Genomic DNA, 18,787 nt, shown 5'->3' with positions numbered 1-18,787 from the left:
TTGGTCAGTTAGCCATAGTCTCACCCTGGGAGACTCACCTGTCCTCTCTGGCCCTTAAGTTCCTCATCTCTGGAATGAGCTGACTCCTTCTCCTACGGGTCTCAACTCAAATGTCATTTCCCTCAGAGAGGCTTTCTCTATTTAATCATTCTAAAATAATCCCCTCTCCTAGTTACTTTTATTCCTCTTGTTGGAATATTTCCTCAAATGTGCTCATCACTAACTGAAATTATCTTATGTATTTTGTTTGCTTATTTGTTTGTCTCCCCTCCTAGGATTCGTAACCTCCTAATGAGCAGGGTTCTGTCTGTTTATTTGTTGATTTAAATATTTTATTTTATTTATTTAAGTAACATTTACATCCGACAAGGGGCTTGAACTCACAACCCCAAGATCAAGAGTCACCTGCAGCCAGGCACCCCCGTGGTAGGGGATTTTAAACTGGGTTTTGCGAGAGCCCTCTGCTGCTACAATGTGAAGCTTGGATTACAGGGGAAATTGGAGGCTATGGTAGCAGTAGGAGAGTGAGGAGGCTGTGGCCCTGGAAAGGAGAGAAAGGAATGGAGAGCTGTCAGGAGGTAGAATGGATCAGCTTCTGTGAGGGACTGGTAAGGTGGGTGAAGAAAGAGGGAGGGGGTGCTGGGTGGTGCCTGGGTTCTTACTATTCACCTCTTGAATGTTTCCCTGCGTGTCTCAGATTGCATTCCTGCTGACTGTGGTATGCCCTGATGCCTGATGATGGGGTAGCGTCCTCAATGTACATTTTAACCAATTTCACTTATAAACTTACGCTGGTGGGGAGAATGGCCATGCACGTTCATTTATTTTACAAATGAAGAAACTGAAGCACAGAGAAGGAAGGAATGATTAGTGCATGAGGTGGCATTTGGGATACTCATTATCTAAATCTGTTCTCACTCCTGTGGTAGATTGGTGAAAGGCAATAGATTTCTCTCTTCCCCGTATCCTCTCCATGCCCCTTTGTGATGTGACTTTGCTGTTCTTCCCAATCAGAGGTGACATTTATTTCTCCACTCCTTGGAATCTGGGCTGTGCTTGTGACTTGATTTGGCCAATAGAATAAAGTACATGGGATGTTATGCAATTTCTGAGGCTAGGCCTTAAGAGATAGCATCTTCTGCATTTACCGTCTTAGAAGGGTGCCCCGAGACCACCAGGGAAACTGGTCTAGCCTACTGGTGGATTAGAATTGGAGAATAGCCATGGCAGCCAGCCCTCAGCCAGAACCAACTGCCAGACCCGTGAGTGAGGCCATCTTAGACCTCCCGGTCCAGGGGACTTTCCAGCTGATGTCAAATAAAACCAGCAGACTAATCCATTCAGCCATCCACAGAATTATGAGAAACAATACATTATTACTGTTTTAAGCCATGAATTTTGGAGAGTGGTTTGTTACACAACCATAGGTAACTAAAACAACCTCTGTGCTCCTGTTGTCAGTAAATAGCTTCCTTGTCTACCTGGTTGTTTATGTCAGTTCCCTCTCCCTCACATCTCACATTTAATCCTTCCTAAATACATATAAAATCTCCCTACTTTTCACTTTCCCCTACTGCTAGGATATGAGTTCTGTTCCTCTTCATCTCTCACCTGGATTATCACAGCAATCTCTAATGGTGCTCCCTATTTGTTGAGTGCTATCTCCCTGCTCCCTACCTTTCCCATTCAATTTGTCATACCCACCATGATCAGAGCATTCTTTGCTATAGGCAGATGTAACCATGTTCCTCCACTGCTTAAAGCCTTTGGCTTGCAAGGTAAATTCCCAAGTCTTTAACATGATTTATGAGGCCTTAAGATCATCTGGCCCCTGCCTCTTCTCAGTCCTGTCTTCCACCAAGCCTCTCAGTGAACCCTGTGTTTCTAGAGCTGCTTCACAGGTTCTGGTGACCTTCTGGCACCTGTGTAAGCTCCCTCATTGTATGAGGCAACCTCTGAAGGGGTCAGATGAAAACACTTAACCTGTCAACACACCTAAGTTCCTAGGCCGGTCATGAGAGACTCACACTGGGGTGTGGATTTGAACCTTGTAAAGATCTGAACATTCCAAATGATATCCACCCTTATGATACTACCTTTTCTAAGTGACTGATTCTCACTCAGTAAAAAGCATCAATTTTATATTTCATATAAAAACCATGAGCTGGAGAAAGCTGATTACTCTGGCAATTAGAAAAGATTTAAGGAAACTTTTTTTTTGTAGGACTCTTCACCACAGTGGTACTCACTGAGCAACCATAATTCTGGGGTCGAATAGAAAGAGTCCTAGATTTGGAATCAGATAGACTTGGTATCTGGTTCTGCCATTTACCAGATATATACCCTTGGCAAGTCACTCGAATTTTCTGAGTTCTGTTTCCTCATTTATAAAAAGGGGATGACAGTTCATACATTGCATGATTGTACTGAGGATTAAATGAGATAAAGATATGAATGAACCCATCATATGTTACGGCCTTAATGGTTATAGTTATATTTTTTAAAGATTTTATTTGTTTATTTGAGAGAGAGAGAGAGTGCATGAGTGGGGGAGGGGGGAGGAGGGAGGGGCAAGGGGACAAACAGATCCAGGACCCTGAGGCCATGACCTGAGCCAAAGTCCCACGCTTAACGGACTGAGCCACCTGGGACCCCCCCTTTTTTTTTTAAATTTTATTTATTTATTTGACAGAGAGAGACACAGCGAGAGAGAGAACACAAGCAGGGGGAGTGGGAGAGGGAGAAGCAGGCTTCCCGCGGAGCAGGGAGCCCGATGGGGGGCTCGATCCCAGGACCCCGGGATCATGACCTGAGCTGAAGGCAGACGCTTAACGACTGAGCCACCCAGGCACCCCCACCTGGGACCCCTTAATGATTATAGTTATTAATCAATATGATCCAAGGTAAAAAGTAGACTTTTGGGGTAGAATAAGTCTTTCTTCCTGTTTTTATTTGGGCATTTAGATCTGAAAGTGAAGACAGTTAAATACAATTTGATTTGTTTTGTTCTTCTCTCTGGTGGTAACCTGCTAGTTAATAGGGAGATAGCTATTGGGGGACATAATTGATACAGCTCAAGTGTCAGAAGTGGCCTCTCTGGGGCGCCTGGGTGGCTCAGTCGTTGGGCGTCTGCCTTCGCAGGTCATGATCCCAGGGTCCTGGGATCGAGCCCCGCTTCGGGCTCCCTGCTCAGCGGGAAGCCTGCTTCTGCCTCTCCCCACTCCCCCTGCTTGTGTTCCCTCTCTCTCTATGTCTCTCTCTGTCAAATAAATAAATAAAATCTTAAAAAAAAAAGAAGTGGCCTCTCTGCCCCCTTAAGATCTAAATGCAATGGGCTTGAACTTCCATTTTCACATTTTACAATCCTTATAAGTTCTAAGCCTTCCTGGGAATTTTTGTAAATAATGTGAGGGCTGTGCTCTCATAGTCTCTGCCCCTAGCCTCCATTTTCAACTCAGAAAAACAAAGCCCATTGCACAATTTCCCTACTCACTCATCCTCAGTACTCCCCTCAGACAGCATTCCTGAGTTTAACAGCCTTTACTGAGGTCTCAAGAGTCACAGAAAGTGGTCACATCGTACACTTGACAACGTATCCCATTTTATGCATCCTAGAGCTTAAACACTTTTTTGTCCACCTGCTATGGGAGAGTTTCTTCTGACCTTTTACCCATGTAGCACCTATCCTTACACTGATTTTCCTACTCATCTTCTGCCTCTCCCTCCTACTTTGCCAAGTGAATTCTAAATTCTCCTCCCTTTTCTATCCAGAGCAATACAGTGTTCCTCCTTCTCTTCCCATCCTTATATATCCACACTCTTCAAGGCCCTGAGTAGGACAAAAGGGCCTTCTGTACGTTAGGGTCTATCCTTCTTAGAAGGTGCTCGTGGCTAAAAATAGCATTTGTTTTTCTGTTATAATAACCACAGTGTTTCCTGTTTATTGAGTGCTTACTATGTGCCTGACACTGTATCAAGTTCTTTTCAGTAGCTATCTCATTTTCTTATTTGGTCTTCATAATGACCCTGGGAGGTAGCTCTCATTATTGATATTTCTACAAATGAGCTTGATGTGTGTGTGTGTGTGTGTGTATTCAAAAAATTATGCAACTTGCATAGGATCACACAGCAAGCAACTGGTGGAACAAGGATTGAAAACCAGATCTAGCTGGCCCCAGTTTTGTGCTCTTTCCATTTTACTACATGGCCTTCCAGGAGAAGGAGAACGAGAAAGTAATCAGAAGACCTGAGGCTACATAAACACAACACCATCTGTTCTCATATTGTTTCACAACTTTAAAAGGACAGTTTTGTATGTTATCTCATTATTCCTGTGAAGAATGAATAGTTGGGGCGCCTGGGTGGCTCAGTCGTTAAGTGTCTGCCTTTGGCTCAGGTCGTGATCCCAGGGTCCTGGGATCGAGCCCCACATCGGGCTCCCTGCTTTGCAGGAAGCCTGCTTCTCCCTCTCCCACTCCCCCTGCTTGTGTTCCCTCTCTCGCTGTGTCTCTCTCTGTCAAATAAATAAATAAAATCTTTAAAAAAAGAGAATAAATCGTCATTATCATTACACCCATTTTGACATGAGTAAACCAGGGCCTTGTGGGAGACAGGGAGTGGGAGAACAGGTAGTATAGGATATTTGATTTGGGGATCACAAAGGCATTAGTTTGGGGTTAGTAAGAAGTTCAGGGTGTGACCATGGGAGCCAGTGGCCAAAGTGATGTGAAGAGGAGACAAAGGACTGAGGGATCAGGAAACCACACAGCTACTGAAGTCAGGATGGCAGGACAGGGGCTAATGAGGCAATGCTGACTCCACCGCCTAGTTTTATGGCATGTGGCAGGTGGGAAAGTGAGAAGCCTTCTTGCAGAGGGACTACAAGAGGAGTCCTGGAAGAGGGTCAAGTCTCAACAAGAAAAGAAGTAACCTGAAAACTCTCTGAAGCAGAGGGTGTAGGAGAGTTTATTGATAAAGGAACAGGGTTCTATAGGGTACAGTGGAATGGTCGGCCAGGGAGGTGGGCAGTCAGAAGGTGAGTGAAGGGGAGAGGGATGGAGAAGCTCAGAAATGTATAAGGATGAGTCTGAGAGAGAAGTTAGACAATCAGAGGGACTGTCAATTGGGCAGTTCCCCAGCTTGGGGAGACAAATTGCAGATAGGGTCATAATGGAACTTGGGGGAAAATGGTTTTGGTATCTGACTCAGACCTCTAAGATTTGAAATGGAGGAAGAGTGTGGGGAAGGATGATGATTCTAAATCAAAGCTGGCAACTACCCCTATGACCTCAGGAAGACTTAAAGTGAAGTCCATGTCAGGATGGGAGGTCAAATTGCCTCCTGTACCTGCCTCCTCTGACAGAATTGGGACTTCCTAATGATTGGCAATAACAATTTCTTACTCCAACCTACTGCTAATAATGGGAGCCATTGAAAGTTTTTATTTTGTTTTGTTTTAATAAGGTTGATAGCATGGTGACATTTAGGACAATCACTCAGGCTGCTGGTGTACAGGATGAATTGAAGAGTAGGTGGGGAGATCAATTAGGAGGCTGTTACATTAGTCCAGGCAAGAAGTGATGAGGTCTGAAACAGGGTGAGAGCCGTGGAGATGGAGAGGAAGGGCAGAGATAGGACATGATAAGGAGGTGTTATTACCAGACTCATGGGATGTGGGGCATGAAGGAGTGCACAGAGTAAAGCACAATGCCCAGGTTTCTGACTTAGTTTCCTCTTGTAGTCAGCCGTCCAGGTTCTGCCTTTCTTCCTGGGCTTTTGTGAACATGAAGCAATATGACAGGAGAGTGTTTTGGAAATGGCAAAGCTGGGTACCCATCATCATCTACATTATTATCAAAGCTCTCTGATCACCATAGTAAGTTCAGTCTGTGAAATGAGATGTGACAATTAAGATAAATCACGGTAGTCACCCAGATATCAGCGAACTCAGGGTGGAGGGAGGGCAGGGATCCAAGATACAACGAATTTCTACACCTGCCAGCAGCTGGAGCCCGGGGCGGAGCGAACACAGACTCCGCCCCTGGGCGGGGCGTGGGTGGGGCCTGGACGCGGCAGTAGCGGAGCCGAGCTGTAGCCAGAGCCTCAGCCCTAAGTAGCCGCGGTGGGCACCAGACCCGACCCGCACCGACTCGCACCGCCGTGCTCCGCGAACCCGGCTGCGTCTTCTGCCTCGTGCCGCCAGGTCCGCCGTCCCGCAGCTTTGCCAGGAGCAAGCCGCTCGTAACGCACCCGGAGTCCCAGGTAAGGGGCGCGGCCCGGGCACCCCGCCTGGAGAGAATCTGGGACCCACCCCGGCTCGGGGCTCTGGCGACAGCGAGCGGGCGCTGAGGGGTGCGGGTAGCGGGAGGCGACACCGAGAATAAGGGGCTGGAAGAGGCCGCTGAGGAGGGGGCACCATGACCGGGAGGGAGGCGCATAGCTGAGGGGGTCTATTAAACCGCGAGGGCGGCGAGGGGTGCTCCGAGGGCAGGGGGCGGCGGGAGGTGGGAAAGCAAAAGTGGCCACTGGAGCGCAGTAGGGGCTCGCTGGGGAAAAACACGGGGCGTTGGGGGCGGGGAGATGTAAGGAGGGCCTGAGAGGGGCAGTGCGGGAAGGGGGTGCCAGGCAGCTGAGGGGCGTGAAGCGGGCGCTGAACGAGGGCACTGAGGACAGCGAGGCAAGGGGGCGGCGTGGAGGGCAGTACACGGGGTCCGCAGGGGTCGTGGTGAGCTGGAGAGCAGTGAGGTGATGAGGGAAAGGGGCGCCGGGCAGAGGGGGGTGTTGGTCGGGGAGAGGGGAAGAGGGTGAGGGAATGTGAATGGAGAGCTGGGAGCGAAAAGGATGCGGAGCCCGAGGCCAGCTTGGCGCGGGCACAGGGGATAACCATGAGTCGGGGCTGGGGGGTGGGGCTCGGAGGTGGGAAGCCTGCAAGACTGGGAAGGTGGGAGGCAAGGCTGGGTCTACCCAGACTGCAGAGGAAGGGGGCGGGGAGCTGGTGGAGGTAGAGGGCAGTGGCCTTGGATATGGGCAGTGGGCGCCTGAGTTCTGCTAGGGATGGGGGGCGGAGAGGCACGGGAATAGAGCAGGGGTCCGGCGGTTGGGGGTGGAGGAACTGTCTGGGAGCTTGGAGAGATTAGGGTGGTGGGTGTGCTGGGTTAGGTTGGGGAGGAAGCCAGGTATAGGTTGTGTGAGGGTGGAAAGACAATGGGGCCCGTATGGAGTCCATGGGCACCCAGGTGCTAAACGTGTCTTAGCTACTCAGAAGGCTGAGGAGGGGGCGCAGGCACTGAACTCTGATACACCACCACCTGGGATTACAGACAAGAAGAGAATTTTGGACAGAAATAGTCATCCACTGGCCGCCTCTGTTCATTAGTCTAAATGTATGAAGGATTTTAGGGAGGGCAGGGTGGCAGCCTCTGGAAGCTAATAAAGGTGTGGAGGGGAGTGGGAGAAAGACAGGGCCCTCCATCCCAACTTCCTGGAATTCAGATGGAAAGGGGTTGGGGACAGTAAAAGGAGTGTGTGTTTACAGGTGGATGCCCACCTGTTCTGTGCATAAAAATGGAGAAAGACCATGGAATACCATGAAAAGCCCTGGCTATGGTAGTGGGAAGTCCTGGCACTGTGTTAGCCAGAGAAGACATTCTGCCAGAAAGATGATGGGTAAGGGAAGGCTTTCTGGTCATGAAGGATTTAACCAGCAGTGGAGGACAGTTGTGTTCCTGTCAGAGGAAACACTATGGGAAAAGGCAAAACTCTAAAATGATCTCCAGCCCAATAAATAAATCTCCAGTTTCGTAAGGAATATGATGTGAAGAGAGATACCAATAACCTATACAGGATATTTTAAAAGATTTTCCCCCTGGGCGCCTGGGTGGGCTCAGTTGGTTGAGCGACTGCCTTTGGCTCAGGTCATGATCCTGGAGTCCCGGGATCAAGTCCCACATCGGGCTCCCTGCTCAGCAGGGAGTCTGCTTCTCCCTCTGACCCTCTTCCCTCTCGTGCTCTCTATCTCTCATTCTCTCTCTCTCAAATAAATAAATAAAATCTTAAAAAAAAAAGAGAGATTTTCCCCCTAAGCTCAGAACTCCTTACAGTTCCTCTCCATCTTCCCAGAGTACAGCACAGGGTGTGGTGCACAATAGATGCTCAGTGAATGTTGATTCAGTGAACAATTGACCTGTGCTGGTGCTCCTGCCTCCAATTCACTCATCCCCCCACCCCATTGTTGTAAGAAGCAAATATGGTAACATGGGTGAAAAGAGCTTCATAAACTATAAAGCAGTGTACAAAAGAGAGAGGCCACTAATATTATGCAGGTGTGCCTACACTCTGTGTAAGACAGAATGCGTTGAAAGCACTTAGTAGAGTTCCTGGCATTTAGTAGGTGTGCAATAAATGGTAGCTATTATGATACAGTTTCTGGGGCTCTAAGAGACGTGGGGAAATAGTGAGGAGGTGGGCTGGGCTAGGCTGGCTGTGCTGGGTTGGGGAATGTCTAAAGAAAGTTTGAATTAAAAATAGAGTATGGCTTTAGGGAGCAGTTTGCATATAATAGGGTGAGGTCCACATTTGCCCAACTCCCTTCCTATCCTCACTAAATAGATGTTCCCAATGAGAAGATGGAGTACATTTACTGAGCACCTGCTATATGTCGTATATTATCTAGATGTTTTACCAACATTGACTATAATTTTCCCAACAATGCTTGTTTTACAAATGAGGAAACTGTGTCTTAGTCATGTAAAATTTCTTGATCAAGGTCTCACAGCTAATAAATGACAGACCTGGAAACTGAATCTAGTTTGTTTGATTTGGAACCCCAAGCTATTTCTACTACCTAGGATGACTTGGTAGAAGGAAACATGAAGCAGACAGACAAAAAATTTTTAAGGGGTTTATAAGGCACTCTCCCATATATTGGTTTTTAATTCTTACAACAGTTTGCCAGGAAGTCTTTCGTTAACTCATTTTATAGATGAGAAAATTGATCTGCCTGAGGTTTCATGACTGCTGAGAGAGCCAGGGGCTCAACCTAGGTCTCTAGGACTCAATCTTGTGCTATTTGTATCAAGAGAAGTTCAGGGCGCCTGGGTGGTTCAGTTGGTTAAGTGTCTGCCTGTGGCCCAAGTGATGATTCTGGGGTCCTGGGATTGAGTCCAGCGTTGTGCTCCCTGCCTAGCCTGCTTCTCTCTCTGTTCCCCCCCTCCCGCTTCCCCACCACTGCCGACTTGTGCTCCCTCTTGCTCTCTCCCAAATAAATAAATAAAATCATAAAAAAAGAGAGAAGTTCATTCATTCACTTGTTTACTTCATGTAATGAGTTGATCTCTTACTAGATTTTAGGGCTCTCTCCTACTCTCTCCCCTCTTTCCTAGCTGGAATTAGCTTCTCCTTAGGTACTTATTTCTTCTGCCTATCAGACCGAAAGCCTTATTTGTTTTTCATACCAATGCTCTCAGGGGCCATTTTCTTCTTTCCCCCAGCTTGGGACCAGAGATGACTTCCCAGATGGTCCCTGGGCTTTCATCTTTATGGCTTGTCCCAGAGACAGTGAGCTACCCAGCTCTATCATTTATGTGACTGTCACAAAAGACAGGGAAGATCTGATCGATGCTTATCTTACAAATGCGTTCTGCACTCACCACTGTGCAGTGAACTGTCTGCTCATACCTGCCTTAGGTAGCTGCCTGCTGGGATGCTTTTTGCCTCTCTTCCAAATGTCTGTGTAGCCCCTGCCACCTTCTGAATATTCCCTTAGAGGCTTCCATCTGAACGTGCCTTTCAACGGAACCTCCACCTCTCCCTATTTGCATACCACCTACTGGCAAAGCTACGCTATGTGCACATAAACAGATGTTGACAGTACAGTATGGCAAGTTTTAGGAAAGAGCTGCACAGGGTGCTGGAGATGCTTCTTTACTCACCCTAAAAATGTTGAAGTTTTAAATTTCCCTAAGCCTAATCCAGTCTGGGAGTCATTAAATAATAGAAGGTCTAGTCATGATACTCCAGCTGACTTGCTATATGACCTTGGACAAATCACTTCTCTTTATGGAGCCTCAATTATTTTTTTTTTAACCTGTGAAATGAAGGGAAGTGGATCAGATTAGGAACTGAAACTTGTTTCTACTCTTGCCTCACCCCCTGTGGCAGACCTAGCTCATAAGGGCAGGCACTTTCCCCGCGGATTGTCCACGACGCCACGTGCGTTTTTCTCAACACAGTGTATGAAGCACATTCGTATGCGTTCTGTTACTTAAAATCCACAGCAGCTTTCGGAGGTAGGTAATATCATCACATCATAGATGAGAACATTGAGGTTCAGAGTTTAAATGACTTGCCCAAGTTCATACATTGAATTATGAGAAAGCTGGGACCAGGAACCAGGCTTTTTGTTATGGTGAAGCTACCACACTCCCAAATCCGTTCTTATTCCAAAAATCTAAGAGTGTAAACAGCTGCATCAGAAAAAAATGAAGACTAATAACGTGACATTTACATCAATAGTCTGGCACATGGCAAATGCTCAATAAATGTTTATTGAAAGGAGTAACATGCCCTAAAGATTTGCTACAGGTCCAGTGTTGACAGAGTGTAAGGATGGATAAAACTCAGATCCAGAAGAGGAGGCAGACAGCTAATTGTAAAACAAGCTCCAATAATGTAGTCCAGATTAGGGAGAAAGCAGTTGAACAAGATTTGACTACAGAAGTGAATTAGAGGGGCCAGTGAAATAATGTTTATTGTGTACCTCTCATGGGCCAAGAAACCATAGTAGATTAATTACATATGGCAACTGCTCATTCTATTTGTATCCCAGCTCCGTGAAGTAGGAGGTATTTTTCTCTATTCTAAAGTAAAAATGCTGTGACTTAGAGAGGTGATATGACTTGCCCAAAAATTCAGCTGAGGACTAGAACGGGGATTTTGAAATTTCCTATAATGAAAGAGACTAGGTTTAGTCTCAACTGTTGGCTTTGAGACTTGAGCAAATCCTTAATTTCTGGTCCTCAGTTTCTTTCTTGATTAAGTGGGAATAATAATATCTGCCCATCTAATTTTATCTCCCAGGTTTAGAGGATAAAATGAGATAGAGGATGTGAAATGAGGTAAGGATCCAATCTGTGTTTCAGTAAAGTTACTGAATATTTATTTATAATTGCTTTTATTTAACTTAGTTAAATAACTAAGTTATTTAACTTTAAATGACTGCTGGTTATTTAAGCAGCAGTTCCATTTCTAGGGATCTTCTTAAGGAAATAAATATGAAACTGAGCAAATATTTATGTAAAGACATAACCACTCTGATTTAATTTATAATAATTAAAAATAGAAAAATAAAGGTACAATATTAAAGACTTGGTCCTACGACACATCCATAGGATGGAATACAATGTAGTCAATTGAAATGATATTTATGAAGAGTTTTATTTTTTTTAAGATTTTATTTATTTATTAGACAGAGAGAGACACAGCGAGAGAGGGAACACAAGCAGGGGGAATGAGAGAGGGAGAAGCAGGCTTCCTGCTGAGCAGGGAGCCTGATGCGGGGCTCCATCCCAGGACCCTGGGATCATGACCTGAGCTGAAGGCAGACGCTTAATGACTGAGCCACCCAGGCTCCCCTGAAGAGTTTTAAAAGTCTCAGAAAAAATATTTATGGTATAATGTTAAGTGAAAAGAAGCAGGATACAAAACTAATGGAAAGTGTGATCTCAGCTATTAAAATATACATAGAAGATAATAGACATATAGATATAGATAAAAGGTATAAACAGACCTCTATGTTTGTATATGCAAAGACTAGACCTGAAGGATACATACATTGGTAACATATTTGTCTCTGGGGAGAGGAACAGAGGCTTGGAATCAGGGGTGAAAGCAGGACTAACTTTTCACTATAAACCTTTAGGTTACATATTACTTATTTTTTATGGAAAAAATTAAGAAAATAATGCCAGCTACAGATGGTAATAAGATAATGCTTGCAAACAGTAAAAGTTTGAATTATTTTCAATGTATGTATTACTTTTTAAATCAACAACTAATAAAATATAATTTAAAAGCAGATGGTACTTTGTTGCCTAAGAAAATAAGGGAGGGAATACATTTAAATGTTAACAATGGCAGTTTCTGAGTGGATGGGGTGTCTTGTGTTCTTTTCTAATTTTTTATAATGAATATATACTTTTTTTTTTTAAGATTTTTATTTATTTATTTGTTTAACAGAGAGAGAGCACAAGCAGGCAGAGCGGCAGACAGAGGGAGAGGGAGAAGCAGGCTCTCTGCCGAGCAGGGAGCCTGATGCGGGCCTGCATCCCAGGACCCTGGGATCATGACCTGAGCTGAAGGCAGCCGCTTAACCGACTGAGCCACCCAAGCGCCCTGAATATATACTTTCAAAGCAGAAATTCCCTCTTGTAAACAAAAATGACCGGCAGCAGAGTAGAGGATGGTATGAAGCTGTTGTGGTTGCTTCCCTTGTTTTAGGTAGAAGAAAAGTGTAATTTCTTTGAAAAGCTGAAAAGTTAGGTCTATGAGGCAGTTTAAGCAAGCAGTGGCATCCCCCCCTCCAATCTCATTTTCATCTTCAATGTATTTGCTCCACATGTCCAAGTGTCCGGGGCATTTTCCACACCCACTAGTGAGTGTTGTCATGGGGCAGATTGATACTGGAATGGGACTGAGGGTCTCAGATAAAGGCTTGAGAGCTGGGAGAAAAGAGAAAGAACAGAGGCCACTGAAGGCTACTGGTGGCATATTAAATGATGTGGGGAACAAAGGCAGAAGAAAAATTATTAAATTTCCTTACTACCTACAGCCCATTGACAAGTCCATGAAACAGGCAGAGTGACATTCCTCAAGGGGCTCAACTGCCTCTAAGTCAATGTTGACACTTTGCTAAGAGCAAAAGGCCCACTTAGCCCCACTCCTCCCCAATTCTCTCCCTCTCTCTCCCTCTCTCTCTCTCTCTCTCTCTCTCTCTCTCTCTCTCTCGCGCGCGCGCGCGCGCGCGCTTTTTTAATTATTTATTTATTTGATAGAGAGAGACACAGCGAGAGCGGGAACACAAGCAGGGGGAGTGGGAGAGGGAGAAGCAGGCTTCCTGCAAAGCAGGGAGCCCGATGCGGGGCTCCATCCCAGGACCTTGGGATCATGACCTGAGCTGAAGGCAGACGCTTAATGACTGAGCCACCCAGGCGCCCCTCCCAATCCTCTCTTGATGAGAGAGCAGAAGGGTGACAGAAGACAAAGCACAAGCTGACACCCTGCAACCTCCCCCTCCCCCCCCCCCCCCCCCCCCGACTCCTGGGTGGGACAGGTGATGTTCTTCCAGGAATCTCCCAACTATCAATGTTAATACCTTGCTAGAGGGGAAAACAACCTTAACTTGACAATGGCAAGGCCTCCATTATCTTGTAGGTCCTCTTTAGCATATTAAAATTCTTTTGAAACCTCCCTTTTCCTTACCTCCCCAACCCCATAGTATATAATCAGCCACCCCTCATAACCCCGGTGCAGCAACTCTTTTTGCCCACCTGTCCTGTTCCCGTGCTTTAATAAAATCACCTTTTTGCACCAAAGACGTCTCAAGAATTCCTTCTTGGGCGCCTGGGTGGCTCAGCTGTTGAGCGTCTGCCTTCGGCCCAGGTCATGATCCCAGGGTCCTGGGATCGAGCCCCGCATCAGGCTCCCTGCTCCACGGGAAGCCTGCTTCTCCCTCTCCCACTCCCCCTGCTTGTGTTCCCTCTCTCGCTGTGTCTCTCTCTGTCAAATAAATAAATAAAATCTTAAAAAAAAATTATTTCTCGGCCATCGGCTTCAAACCCTAACGTCTTTCCTACATCATTAAAGGGCTGTTAATAATCCTACATATTTGTCTGACCTTTCTGCAAGAGAGCTTTAAATTTTCGTCAGTTCCTTGTCCTTAGAGCTCACCTGAGAGGCATATAGAGCTAAATCCACCAGTCAAAATCTTTCCTTTGAGGAACAAAAACAGGAATTTCTTTTTCTTTTTTAATTAAAATTTTTTTAAATTTAAATTCAATTAATTAGCATATAATGTATTATCAGGTTCAGAGGTGGAGGTCAGTGATTAATCAGTTGCATATAATACCCAGTGCTCCTTACATCACATGCCCTCCTTAATGTCCTTCATTCAGTTACCCCATCCCCCCACCCCTCTCCCCTCCAGCAGCCCTCAGTTTGTTTCCTATGCTTAAGAGTCTGTGGTTTGTCTCCCTCTCTGATTTCATCTTGTTTTAATTTTTTCCTGTCTTCCCCTATGATCCTCTGTTTTGTTTCTTAAATTCCACATATCAGCGAGATCATATGATAATTATCTTCTCTGACTGGCTTATTTTGCTTAGTATAACACCCTCTATTGCCATCCTCGTCGTTGCAAATGGCAAGACTTCATTTTTTGATGGCTGAGTAGTATTCCACTATGTATATATACCACATCTTTTTTATCCGTTCATGTCAATGGACATCTGGGCTCTTTCCATAGTTTGGCTATTGTGGACATTACTGCTATTATAAACATTGGGGTGCAGGTGCCCCTTTGGATCACTACATTTGTATCTTTGGGGTAAATACCCAGTAGTGCAATTGCTGGGTCGTAGAACAGCTTTATTTTCAACTTTTTGAGGAACCTCCATACTGTTTTCCAGAGTGACTGCACCAGCTTGCATTCCAACCAACAGTGTAAGAGGGTTCCCCTTTCTCTGCATCCTCGCCAACATCTGTCATTTCCTGACTTGTTTAATTGTAGCCATTCTGACTGCTGCGAGGTGGTATCTCATTGTGGTGAGTGATGTGGAGCATTTTTTCATGTGTCTGTTGGCCATTTGTATGTCTTCTTTGGAGAAATGTCTGTTCATATCTTCTGCCCATTTCTTGATTGGATTACTTATTCTTTGGGTGTTGAGTTTGATAAGTTCTTTATAGATTTTGGATACTAGCTCTTTATCTGATATGTCATTTGCAAATATCTGCTCCCATTCTGACTGTTGTCTTTTGATTTTGTTGACTATTTCCTTCTAAAACGGGAATTTCTAAAGACAGTGATACCCTGGACATTATCTCATGTGAGGGCTGTCCTCCCACCCTCTTCTGATCACTTACACACCTGTCCTAGAACCCAGTGTTGAGCATAAGGAGAGATTGCAGGTGGAGAAGTAGGGCACCTGCTACTCCAATAGGACTATGGGACCGAGTGCTGGATTATGGGGTTCAGATCCAAAGTGTTCTAGGAAAGGTGGCAGGTTTGAGAGAGCTGGGATCTCAGGGAAGGCGTGGCACATAAATAAATACTTGCTGAATGGATGAGTGAGCAAATAAATAAAGGATCGAGGCTTTAAGGGATTTGGAACAATAATGGCTAATGTTCACAGCTGTGTGGGATTTACCAGTTTATTAAGGTCTTACTTATTGTTATCTCATTTGAGTCCTGTAACAGCCCTGTAAGAAAAGCAGGGCAGAAATTGTCCTTTCCATTTTCCAGATGATAAGATTGAGTCCCAGAGGGATGAGGTAACTTTTATTAATCCAGCACACATTTACTGAGTGCTGATTATGTACTAGGATTTGTGCTAGAGGCTAGAGATGTACTTCAGAAATGAAGTACATTAGATCCAAGATACTTGGTCTGAAGGAGGAGCTGGAATAGTAAACAGCTGTGAAATGATACCAGTGCTGTTAGTGTGCTCTGGGGGCATAGAGGCAGGAGTGCATGTATACCTCTGCCATGCACAGGAAAGGTGAGACTTCATTTGGATCTATAAGCATGAAGAGGAGTTTATTAGAAGAGTGTTGTGAACAGAAAGAATGCATGTCTAAAGGGACAAAGCAAGAAATAACATGGCATATTTTTTTTTAATTTTTTTATTGTTATGTTAATCACCATATATTACATCATTAGTTTTTGGTTAACATGGCATATTTAAAGCGTAATTTGGTATAAAAGTGGCACAGATTGGTAGGGAGAAGGCCTAGGGGAAGATAAAGTTTAGAGAGTTTATTCTTTGGTTAGTTGGTTCTTTGTCAAGTTAAACAGTTTGCGCTTGATCTTTAGAGCCATAGGGAGCCATGAATGATTTTGAAACGGGAATGATAGCCCTGTGCTGAGCCTTTCCTGGAATATTCATGTGTTTACTGTTTTGGCTTTTTCTTTTCAAAACTTGGCTCAGGAGCTGCCTCCTATGGGAGACTCTCCTTGACCATCATGCCTTCAAATTGGGTTAGATGTCAGATGTTTCTTGTGGGCTTCCTGGGCCAAGGCTTCCCTCCGTCTTATGATTTATCTACTGACTTGTTACCCTGTGTTTACATGCTGTTTCACTCTAATCTGTGGCCACTCGGAGGTCATACACCATGTCTGATACATATTTGTAGTCCCTATACCCAGCACAGGGCTTGACCCAGAGCAACATGCTCAGTAAATATTTGCAGAAGGAATGAATGGGAGGAACCAGGTTCCACCCCAATCCTGAGACAACCTTTGAGAGAGCAGGTGCAGTACTGGGGTGATTCTGTGGTGTGTGTGTTTCTTCAGTCATGCTTGGGTGGAGAGTATGTTTGTGAATGGTGGAGTGACCATTAAAGATTGGTGACACTGGAGGTGTGTTCCTGAGTGACCACAGGTGTCTCCTACAGATGGCTTCCGTGACCGATAGTAAAGCTGGAGTCAAAGATGCTTCCGACCAGAATTTTGACTACATGTTCAAACTGCTCATCATTGGCAACAGCAGCGTTGGCAAAACTTCCTTCCTCTTCCGCTATGCTGACGACACCTTTACCCCAGCCTTCGTCAGCACTGTGGGCATTGACTTCAAGGTGAAGACAGTCTACCGCCATGAAAAACGAGTGAAGCTGCAGATCTGGGTGAGTCCTGGGCATCTTGGGGTGACTAGTCTGCTAGTATAAGGGCTGGGAGGTGGGCGCCAGTTTGGAACTTCTGGGTCTTATGACATCAAGCACCAGTGCTATTGAAGGTCTGGCCCCTGGACTGCCCCTTGCTGATTTTATAGAAGTTTCTCTCCTCTGGGGGCTCAGTTGATTCTGCTGCTTAACTAAGAGGCTTTATCCTGCCCATACACATGAGTGACCAAGAATCTGGGCTTTGGAGTTAGAAATCTGGATTCAACTTCTAGTTCTGCCACTTATTAATCATGGAATCTTGACTAAATTACTTAACCTCTCTAGGCTACCTTTTCCTCTTTGGGGATTATAATAGCATCTACATCGTAGGGCTGTTTGTTCTTAGCATAGTTCCTGAAACGTAGTAAATGCACAGTAAATGTTAGCTCCTGTGTTCATAATCTATCACTGCATAACAAATCACTTTGAAACTTGATGGCTTAAAACAACAATAGTTCATTATTACACAGTTTCTGTGGATCAAACATTTGGGAGTAGCTTGGTGTCTATCTTGTGGCCTCTTAGGAGGTTGCAGCCAGATACTGGCTCAGGTTGCAGTCATCTGAAGGCTTGAGTAGGGCTGGAGGATCCCTTCCCTTCGAAAGCTGCTTACTCATGTATATCAGGTATTGGCTGTTAGCAGGAGGCCTTAGTTCTTTCCCATGTGGTTCTGTCCTTGGAGTTGCTTAAGTATCTTCATGGCGTCCCCCAGGAGGAGAGAGCCAAGAAACCAGAGAGAATGTGGCAATGTCTCTTATTACTTAGGCTTAGAGTAGTCTGTTGGTCACTGATTCAGTGTAGGAGGAAAGTAAACAAGGGTATGAATCCTGGGAGGTAAGGATCATTGGGGACCATCTTAGAAGTTGGAAACCACAGCTATTATTATTGGTATTTACTACCAATTTATTACTACAGTGGTACTAATAATATATATATATATCTACATATATCATATATATATATGAGATGATATAGCAAAATGTAGATCATATACTTTTCAATAATGAATTAGTACCAGGATTGGAAATTTTGAAAATTAGTGATTTAAAGTATTCAATGCATGTGTTATTTATTATCTCTCCATTCAGCTTGTTAAATGTACATCAATACATTAGGCATATATCTTATTGGCTGTATACAATACTTTTCTTTTTATAAATTATCTCCATATATTATCTTACAGTTAACCCCCTGGGCAGATATTATTTTAATTCACTCCTATTTTACAGAAGAAAAAAACTGAGACTCAGTAATTAACTTGCCTTAGGTCGAACACACAGTTGCAAAGTGGAATTCCAACTCAGACCTTCTGATTCCAAGTTACATGCTCTTTTCTCTACACTGTGCATGTGAAGTCTTGCAGAGCCCATACTTCCATTTATGATAGTTAAGTATAAATTTATATAGAGATAAAAGTTTATTTTGTTCATTTAGTCTCTCTTAAAACTATTGAGGAATTATGAGTTATTAGAAATGTAAGAAGCTAAACAGACTACTAAGTTCATTGGTTCTAGAAGTGTGGTTTTAGTCCCAGCATTACCTGGGAATTTGTTAGAAATGCAGTTCTAGAAATGCAAATTCTCACGCCCCTCCTGAGACCCACTAAATAAGAAATTCTGAGCTATGGCCCAACAATGTGTGTGTTATAACAAGCCTTCCAGGTGACTTTGAGGCAGGCTAAAATTGAAGAACCACTTTGGTTTAACTACCATTTGGTTTGCCCATCTCATGGTGAGAATCAGTAAGCATTTATTAAGTACCTATTATGTGCCAAGTGCTTCCCCTTGTGTGGTCTTACATCCTCTTCATAGCCAGTGCACAGAGAGATGAGAGCACAGGATATTGGGGCCTGGTGAGTAAT

General features: G+C 44.6%; 1 protein-coding gene across 1 annotated transcript in view; it reads left to right on the top strand.

The window, feature by feature from the left end:
* Positions 1 to 6,129: 6,129 nt before the first annotated feature.
* The window catches only part of RAB3B (RAB3B, member RAS oncogene family), a 63,865-nt gene continuing 51,207 nt past the window's right edge, over positions 6,130 to 18,787 (top strand). Inside the window, exons 1-2 of the mRNA XM_027624191.2 lie at positions 6,130 to 6,261; positions 16,663 to 16,890. Of these exons, the coding sequence (XP_027479992.1) occupies positions 16,663 to 16,890 (228 nt within the window). The 5' untranslated portion in view covers positions 6,130 to 6,261. The remainder of the gene's footprint in view (positions 6,262 to 16,662; positions 16,891 to 18,787) is intronic.

The sequence above is a fragment of the Zalophus californianus genome, chromosome 4, assembly GCF_009762305.2.
Source record: "Zalophus californianus isolate mZalCal1 chromosome 4, mZalCal1.pri.v2, whole genome shotgun sequence".
Classification (NCBI taxonomy): Eukaryota; Metazoa; Chordata; class Mammalia; order Carnivora; family Otariidae; genus Zalophus; species Zalophus californianus.
The sequence above is the reverse complement of the archived record's forward strand: the minus strand, read 5'-3'. Positions and strand labels throughout refer to the sequence as shown.